Genomic DNA, 9,608 nt, shown 5'->3' with positions numbered 1-9,608 from the left:
GGTACTGGTCCATGTTTGCTCCACTAGAGTCTGGAGAACCAGCGAGCTCAAGAAATTTTGTGTCTATCTAAGGCTATTCTGCTTAATTTTTTTCAGATAAATCTTCTGTCACACATTTTAATTCTTCATAAATATCATATTTTAATTCTTTTTTATTCACAGTCGAATAACTATTAATACAGTAAAAAATTAAATACAACAATCTCAAAAAATAATATATAATAGAAAATCACAAAATAAAGGACAACATTCACAAAAAATCTCATTTAATTTTGTGTATTTTGATTTTTTGAGTCCGTTAAATTTTGCATATTACTCATTTAATAGTTATTGAAATTTAAGGAAACAAAAAAGAATTAAAATATAATGTTTATGAAGGAAAAATAGCAATATAATAAAAAGTAGATCATACAACGGAGCAGAAAGTGGGATTTTAAAAGATTCGTTGCACCAAATAATCGTACAAATAAATTAACTTACCCAGATTCAAATCTTGAATGTATGACTTAGAATCAATTAACTTGCCATAATTCAGAATTTACTTGTATAACATGGTACAAGATTAGTTTTTTGAGAACTTCAGAAAGGGATTCTGTTTTCTGAATCACATATTAATAGTTTGTATCCTTTGCACTTAGATACTTTTTTTTTTTTTTTGGGTCCTCATTTTTATGAATTGAATAACTTCAGAAAATTTGCATTGTTGTGGGGAGCAAGACCAAACCCAGCCATTATGAAGTCATATGATTCGACAACACTAGCTGGAAAGAGGCAAAATGGCGTTAGTTGCAGTTTCTCAAAGGGAAAAATAATTCAGTAAACACCCATAAACATGACAACATGCTCCCATGAGTCGCCGCGCTGCCGAGCCCAATATTATACCCATCGAGTGGGTACAAATGAAAGAATATGAGCACGTGTTGGAATGTGTACAAACTATATATTGCATTAGCTTAGCTTATATATAGTCTTATATACTGTTTGGTTGGATGGTGCAGAAGGATGCGTCATCAAACTGACTTTTTCCTTTAGCCCATGCGTTATCCCTGCTCTCACCTTTCTTTTTTTTTTTTTTTTTTTGCAGATATAATTTTGTTTCCTACCTAAAGATAATGAAGAACAGTGAAACCTGGTTTTGCATTTCCTTGTTCAACTGTTGGTTCATTATATATGTAACTCTTTCAAAATAATAAATATTGGTCTCTTTCCCCTTAGTCCATGCTAGCTACTCTTATTGGCCTTCCATTGCCCGCACCCTCTTTATCTTCATAAAAAAATCACCCATCCATGGAGTCTGCCCAATTTTCATGCTTTATCGTGCCTAAGTTTCAAGCTTTCTGTTTCCTTGTCTTCTCTTTGGCGATGGCTTTTGTATTTCTTATCCTGAAGTATTTTGTTATGAGGCCAAGAGTTTGGTGCAAGTGTGTGATTTGCCAAGCTTATGTTAGCTCCAGTTGGTCAGTCAAATTCAAAAACTTGTGCGATTGGTACACTTATCTCCTCCAGGATTCGCCTTCTCAAACTATTCACGTGCACGTACTCGGCAACATAATCACTGCTAATCCCGAAAATGTTGAGTACATACTCAAAACCAGGTTTGAGAATTATCCCAAAGGCAAACCTTTTTCGACCATCCTAGGGGACTTTCTCGGCCGGGGCATATTTAACGTTGATGGTGACTTATGGAAATTCCAGAGGAAAATGGCCAGTCTTGAGCTGTGTCGAATCTCCATGAGATCTTACGCCTTCGATGTTGTCCAACACGAGATCGAAAATCGCCTTATTCCTCTTTTATCCTCCTTCGCAGCGGGTAAAGAAGATCGCGTTCTTGATTTTCAAGACGTTTTCCGCAGATTTTCATTCGATTGTATTTGCAGAGTATCGTTTGGGTTGGACCCCAGGTGTCTAGAAATATCCCTGCCTCTTTCAGAGTTTGCTGTCTGTTTTGACCTAGCATCCAGATTGTCGGCGGAAAGGGCCATGACCGCTGCACCAGTTACTTGGAAGGTCAAAAGGATGCTGAATATAGGCAGCGAGAAGGAACTCCGGAAAGCCATCCAGATGATCAACCTACTAGCTAAAGAAGTCATAAGGCAACGCCGAAAATTAGGTTTTTCCGAACACAAAGATCTTCTCTCTCGATTTATGGGCAGCGTCACTGATGAAACCTACTTAAGAGATATTATAATAAGCTTCCTCCTAGCAGGTCGCGACACAGTTGCCTCGACTTTGACAAGCTTCTTCTGGCTTGTGGCTAACCACCCGGAAGTCGAGGCTGCTATTCAACGGGAGGCTGATCGAGTCGTGGGGCCTAAAGAAAAGCTCACCAGCTTGGAACAACTAAGAGAGCTTCAGTATTTGCATGCTGCAATCTTTGAGAGTATGAGACTGTACCCACCCGTACAATTCGATTCAAAATTTTGCCTGGAGGATGACATCTTCCCTGATGGAACCGCTGTTAAGAAGGGAACACGAGTTACTTATCATCCTTACGCGATGGGGCGGATGGAAAATATCTGGGGTTCCGATTGCTTAGAATTCAAGCCCGAGAGGTGGTTGAGAGATGGCGTCTTCTTCCAAGAAAACCCTTTCAAGTATCCTGTGTTTCAAGCTGGACAAAGGGTCTGTCTGGGGAAAGATATGGCACTTGTGGAGCTCAAGAGTGTAGCAATTTCATTGCTGCGAGACTTTCACATCGTTTTAGCTGAAGCCCATCAAAGCCCGCGCTTCTCTCCTGGACTTACGGCCACTTTCCACGGTGGTTTGCCGGTATTGGTCCGAGGAAAGAAAAGCTCCGCCAGCACCGAGTCAACAGTAGCTCAATAAGAGTATCAAGCTCGGGTATTCTCTAGGTGCGCATCTCTCTATAACCCTAAACTTGTAAGTAATCTCCATTAAGATTTTATCTGCAGGTAGATGGTGGACTCAGGACAGCTAGATAGCTGTACGTACCGTGAATTTGTTGAGAAAACGAGATTCATCAAGCGTTGGCTGCCTTCGTCGGCTCCAAGTATGTATACTTGATTTTTTTTTTATCATGTACATCCATTGTGGGGATATGGCTGTTGTTTTTGTACTGTACTTTTTGTATTGGTATTTTGATGTTTCTAGTGTAGGATTAGCTCCTCAGTTTCTGTACCCCATGTCCCCTATATATATATATGTTTCCCGAAATTGTGGAGGACAAAATTGTACATTAATTGGTAGAACTCATTATTGTCATTTCGCAGTTCATAAAGCAATTGATTCCACCCTCAATACCTAACTTGTACCTCGCATGCTTTGTTTGCCCTGATATGCTGCTACTCTCTCTTTTCATTTTTTCATTTTTTTTTTAAAGTTCCAGCTACTTCATTACTTCCTTTCCTATTAGTTCGCACCGATCGATCACGAAAAGTTCTTACGATGCAATTGAACAGGTGGCGCTTGATTCAGACTGTATCATTTCTTATTGTTGCATCTCCTTCCCATTTAAATGGTTAACTTGGAAATTCTATTTGTAGCTATGCCTCGTAAGAAAAAGAAAGAAAATTTAAGTAGTGTTTGGATTGCATTTTCTGTCATTTTTCATGGAAAAATTACTGTAGCGATTTGATATATGTGAAGGAAAAATGTGATAGGGAAATGTGATCACGGAAAATGACAATATTTTCCGACGGAAACAAGCAATTCAAGCATGACCAGAATGCGGATGTTTCATGAGCTAGTGATTCAGAATTCTAGATTAGAAATGGATACCAAGTCTGAATTGTACTTTTTACTACGATGTAACTTGATTCTTGCATGTGTTTGATGGAGTCTAGTGAACGTCCAAGTTCCACTGTTTTCTTTTTTTTTTTTTTCTGGAAAAAGATGAAAGCTTTGCGGGCCAAGACGGATTTTTAGGCACAAAAAAATTAATTAATTATCACAATGTAAATTGAGAATGGCAAAATTACAGATATAGCTATAAATTGGAGTGTTACTGACAACTCTAAACCATTAATCACATTCTAATTTAGCTAATTATTGATCTCCACTATGATTGTCTAAGGTCTCAAATGTTAAAAATTAGCGCCTGTTATGATTCCTAACAAGTTAGTTGGCAAGATCATTTACCTAAAAGTTCTCTGAATCATCATCAAGCGTAGATGAAGAATCCCTATTGATTTTCTTTAAAATGAAGGGAAAAAAAAATGCCACTATGATCACTGAGAAAGAAAGAATTAAGGAACACAATATATATATATATATATATATATATATATATCAGAAAAGTATACTAGACTAACTGATTCTTTATTTACATGATCAGTAACACAATATCGACCTCAAACGTTCTTTTACAATATGATCTTTTAGTGCATTTGTTGTGTTACGTATCTCGTGCAACAACAACATGTGAGCTTTGAGCTTTTATGATTTTTGATATTAGCACACAAGCAAATCAACTTTATATTATGATCAACACAAAAATTAGAGTCCGTGCCCGACTGTGACGCTTTTAGATGGAAATACGTACTATTTTGTCTCCCCGCCCCCGGGGGGGGGGGGGGGGGGGGGGGTTGGTTGGTTTCAGAGCTCGACACTTTTTGGAAAGTTTACGGGCATATAAACAAGCCACGGACGAGTCTGAGGTTTCTCCTAGGCTTGCCCTGTCCCACCGGAGTGTATATGCGTGCCGCCACCACAAGGGATTCAGGCGGGTAGGAAGGATATAGAGGGCTTTTGAGTAACTCGATTGACTTGGCAATATTAGCCAATATAAAGTTCGACTTCGCTACCAGAGGATTTGGGAATAAAACCTGACAAAGCACAAACATTCGTTAATGGAGTTTTATGTGTTTGTTGAGTAAATATTGGTCGGTTCACAAGCAGTGTAGCTTTTGAACACAATACTTGTTCATGTGCTAACGATTAGAGCTGCGGCTTACATATAACGGGTGAATTCTTAGTTTACGATGGAAAAAAAAAAAGAATTCTACAACGAGGGCGGTTCTTGGAGTGTTTTCTACAAATGGGGGTCTTCGCATTCTGTGCGAGCTCAGTGAGGTCGCATTCTACGAATGCGAGGTCGCATTGGAGCTCGCATTTGCGGAATGCGAGCTCACTGAGTTTACAGGACACATCAAAATTGTCTTCTACATACAAACTAAATAATTATGCCTCCTCTATTGAATCTCTATCTCTACAATCGTGCCCTATGCTGTCTCTGATGAGTAGCGACTCAGCATCTTTACAGGAGATCCACTTATTAGACGGCCTTCAATCAATCTCCTCATCGCTTGATCACTCAGTTTTGCCCTTTCATCGATGTGATGAGTGCAAAATGTATGTACCAGATCGTGTACAAAATCTGCAAGTAACCTGCCTTTACAGTTAGAGATGTCAATTGTGAATAACCCTCTTCACTATCTGCTACACCTTGCCTCCATCAGATGAATTAGGAAGCTTTCTCTGGGCTTCAATATCTGTAGATGCAGTAGCTACAGAATTTGATCCTCTCGAGGGAGCTGAAGAAGGAGATGGAAGCCTTTTAGGTAGCATCTGTTTCCACATATCCTTTGGAAATCTTGATGCTTCTTATGAGATGAGAATCAAAGCAAGAAGAAGACTGAAGAGCATGAACTTATGCCTCCTACAAGAACCTGATATGATGAATACTTCAAGAAGAACTACAGAGTAGAGCTCGCATTTCGCGAATGCGAGCTCTATTCTAATCTCGCATTCGCGAAATGCGAGCTCAGAGGGAGCTGAAGAAGGAGATGGAAGCCTTTTAGGCAGCATCTGTTTCCACATATCCTTTGGAAATCTTGATGCTTCTGATGAGATGAGAATCAAAGCAAGAAGAAGACTGAAGAGCATGAACTTATGCCTCCTACAAGAACCTGACATGATGAATACTTCAAGAAGAACTACAGAGTAGAGCTCGCATTTCGCGAATACGAGCTCTATTCTAACATCGCATTCGTGAAATGCTCTAACCTCGCATCGCTCAGTACGGAATCCATTGCCAAAATCACCCATTTTGTAGAATTTTTTTAAAATTCATCACAAAATTAGAAATTTCTCTACATATAACTGTGCGGGCAAGTAGTTTCGCTGATTGTGCTTTTGAATAATTTCAAAAATCTCCCTTGAGATTTCTAACAATTTCACTGAATTTCTCTGAGGTTTTTAAAAATTACACCTACCTCCCTTGATTTGATAGTTTTAATAACAAAATCTTAAAATAATATTGACTTTATCAAATTTTTAAATGAATACCCAAAAAATGATATTGTGTAATGAATTTTAATTTATTTTCCTATACAATTATAAGATTATATTGTATAATTATAAGAAAAGCTACCAAATTTTTCATGTCCATATAGTACTATTTGATAAACAACTATAATAATCATATAAGCTGTAGTCATATATGTAGACTATATGTAAGTAGCCTATATAGATTATATGATAATCATATAAACTGTAGAACCACTAGTATAATCACTGCATTTCCTTTTGATTTACGGGAAATTATGAAATCTCTATATGATTACAAAACCACTACTTATTATTTGAAATGTCTATACGATTATAAAAGGTTAATTTCCTGATAGGTAGTTCTACAGTTTTATTGACAAAAATTTTTTTTTAAAAAAAGAAAAATAATAAAAAATAATTTTAAAAGTCATTCTAAATATAAACATACCAAACAAGGGAATTTCACTAAAATATTTAAAGGTAGTATTGTCATTTTAAATGACAAGAAAGGTATGTATAATTTTAAAAATTTCGAGAAAGCTAAATGAAATTGTTAAAAACGTCAAGGGAGGTTTCTGAAATTATCCCTTTGACTAATTAATAATCATATGGACATTTCAACAGCAGAGATTGGTTCTGGCCCACAAACACCGATATTACCTAAATCAGCCTTGATCGTTTGATCTGCAATATCTCCCATTGTTACCAAACACAACATGCGCATCTCCCCTCTGTAGCTAACTTGTATAACTAACACCGATGGTCCGGGACCAAACCCGTAAATTAGACACGTGGAGTACAAATATATACAGTTGTAGCGGGGAGGTTTGGTACCAACCATAGTTATTAAATTCGGTCCAGTACTCAACTTAGAGAGGTGATTGAATCACTAAGTTACTGGTTCAGTCACGGGTTGTATATTAGTTATATTATAAATATGATAACATATTTTATATTATAAGAATAGTAAATTTTTTAAGTTGGTGTTTCAACTAATGGTTTGACTAGCGATTTTTTTGGTTCACCAGTTGAGCTCTCAAGTCTTTAACAGGTCAACGAATTTGTTGTTTAATTGATTTAATTAGCAATTCAATTCGATTCTATGGCTGATTCACTGATTGATCGGTTCGACCGTCGGATCGAGCCAAGTTTTATAACTATGATAGCAACTGGCACTAAATTAGCAAAGTGTCGATCTGCCTGGATTTGATAGCTCAAATATGACACATGTAAAGACGTGACGTGTTGTAGGAGAGGTTGTTGCTATTTTCTCTTTTCGCTTTCCTACCCTTCTTGTAATTCTGTAATGTTGGTGATAGTAAAATTTTATGTTGGTCCGAAGTAGGTATTGGACATTGTATAATAATTATTCTCGAATCAATCAAGGAGTTTCAACTGAATTTATTTATTTTTTTTACAGTGATAAACATTATAAGGGAATGGGGAGTCGACGGGATTTTTCCATCGAAAAAAACCACGAAGTGGCAAGGTGAAAAACCCTTGCCTCCCATTTTCACCAAGACTTTGGTGGTACCAACAGCCTCTTAGGCAGTTGGCATTTCATGTGGCTTCACTTGATTTAATTTCACATGTGAAGTAGACTAGCATAATATGTGAATTAATGAGTTTCATGTGGTCCTACTTTCTGGTGGAACGTTTAGTCGGGAATCGGCTCAATTTGAACTTTGAAGGCAATGACACTCTTGCTTCTAGCCAGGAAATTTTAATGTGTCCCACCCATAAGTGAAAGGCCTTTTCCTTCAACCACATGAGCTTTCAAAGATCTCATGCCCACATATTCATGGGCAAATGAGAACAGAAGGCAGCTGCTTGAGCTATAGTTTTTGCAATTAATTGATTGAGTCCGTACTAAACAAAAAAAAAAAAAAAAATTGGCCAGTGATTCTTCGAGTTTTTTGGCGCCTCCGTTTTCCATGACAGCCGACAGAATTGTCATGGCCCGATAGATATTGAAGAGCCGATGGATAGATAGCACCATAACTGGCGTACTAATTAAGTTTAATTTCATAGCCTGTCACTGTTTTTTTCAGTGCTTATACGAAGTGTCATCTCCAATCCCCAAATCTTTGATCAGTTATGGCCCTCCACGAAGAAAAGAAAAGGCAAATGACAAGATGGCATTGAAACTAAAAAATTTTCTTCCGATTCTGAACTCTAAATATTATTAGAAACTTATGCGACAAACTTCCAACGCATCTGATGTTTTTGAAGTCATACACTCAAAATATGGGGTGTGCAACCTTTTGAATCATGGCAAATGGGCGGGTGGCACCAAAAGAAAACATGCTAAAAATCAAATATGTGGACGGAGAACGGAGCTGTAACGGGACTGGTGGTGAGGAACCACTGGGGTCAGCTAGAAGCAGCTATGGTTGAGGGAATTTCAGGCGCCCTGAGTACGGAGCATGTAGAGTGTCCTACTTTCCTTGAAGCACTAAAATTTGCTAGAGATTTTGGAATTACGCACTTTATTCTAGAGGGTGATGCTCTATGTATTATATAGATCGAAGCTAAACAACAATGGCAGGGAGCTGTCTCTTCTTGGGAATTTGATGCATGGCATGAGGTCAATGTTGGCTAGTTTTGAGTACGTCAAAATTAGTCATGTGAGGACTGAGGAGGACCACTAATGTTCCTGTCCACATTCTGTAAAAAATGTCTCTATCTTTTAATGGGGTTAGAGTCTGGTTTATTGACTTCCCCAAGAATGTCATTGATGCTGTAACCACAGATTCATCATAAACTGAAATCCTCCAAATTGTTTATCAAAAACAAAAAAGATTTCCTCATCTAAGCAGCGAGGAAAACTCTAACAGCTTTCACCTGATCACTCTGACTTATCCTAGCGGCGATGTTATTTTTTTTTTTATTTGCTTGAATTATATCCGTTCTTTTTGGATTTTCCTGTTTTTCATAAATTAATTTTTCAAATGCAATACTACTACAGTAATAAACAAACAAAAATAACTCCAAAAACACAACCCATACAATATTTTAAAAAATAACTCACAAATATATACAAAAAAAAAAAAAAATTCTACCACATTTTCTCCTTCTACTTAACACCACCGCCCACTCCCCCCCCCCAAACCCCGAGGCCGTGTGGGTTGGGGGATTGTTTTCCTTTCCCATGGGACAAAGCTTTCTTGCAAGTTTCATAAATGGCAAAATAAATTGCGTGGGGGGGCCGGCATGGAGACTCGTAGCTGCAATCCCACAGCAAAGTCCGGCTGGGGCTACATATTTGAGAATTGACTGAACAGCTTGGCAACAACTTCAAAGTAGCAATCGTGGGAGGGGCCACGAAAAATATGTGGAGCTAGAGATTGTAACACCTGAGCGATGGGTACAAACAGGGA

The 9,608-nt window shown here is 37.9% G+C and overlaps 1 protein-coding gene across 1 annotated transcript; it reads left to right on the top strand.

The window, feature by feature from the left end:
• The first annotated feature begins 1,184 nt into the window (after positions 1 to 1,184).
• Positions 1,185 to 3,258, top strand: LOC113692035 (cytochrome P450 94C1-like). The gene has a single exon (XM_027210371.2). It carries the CDS (start codon positions 1,288 to 1,290, stop codon positions 2,824 to 2,826), a length of 1,539 nt encoding a protein of 512 aa, XP_027066172.1. The 5' UTR covers positions 1,185 to 1,287; the 3' UTR covers positions 2,827 to 3,258.
• The last annotated feature ends 6,350 nt before the right edge of the window (positions 3,259 to 9,608 follow it).

The sequence above is a fragment of the Coffea arabica genome, chromosome 6c (assembly GCF_036785885.1).
Source record: "Coffea arabica cultivar ET-39 chromosome 6c, Coffea Arabica ET-39 HiFi, whole genome shotgun sequence".
NCBI classification, from domain to species: Eukaryota; Viridiplantae; Streptophyta; class Magnoliopsida; order Gentianales; family Rubiaceae; genus Coffea; species Coffea arabica.
Note: the sequence above shows the minus strand (reverse complement) of the source record. Positions and strands in the feature narration are given on the sequence as shown.

Excerpts from the sequence above, each read along its gene's own strand:
- LOC113692035 (XM_027210371.2), top strand. The coding sequence starts at position 1,288 with ATGGAGTCTGCCCAATTTTCATGCTTTATCGTGCCTAAGTTTCAAGCT.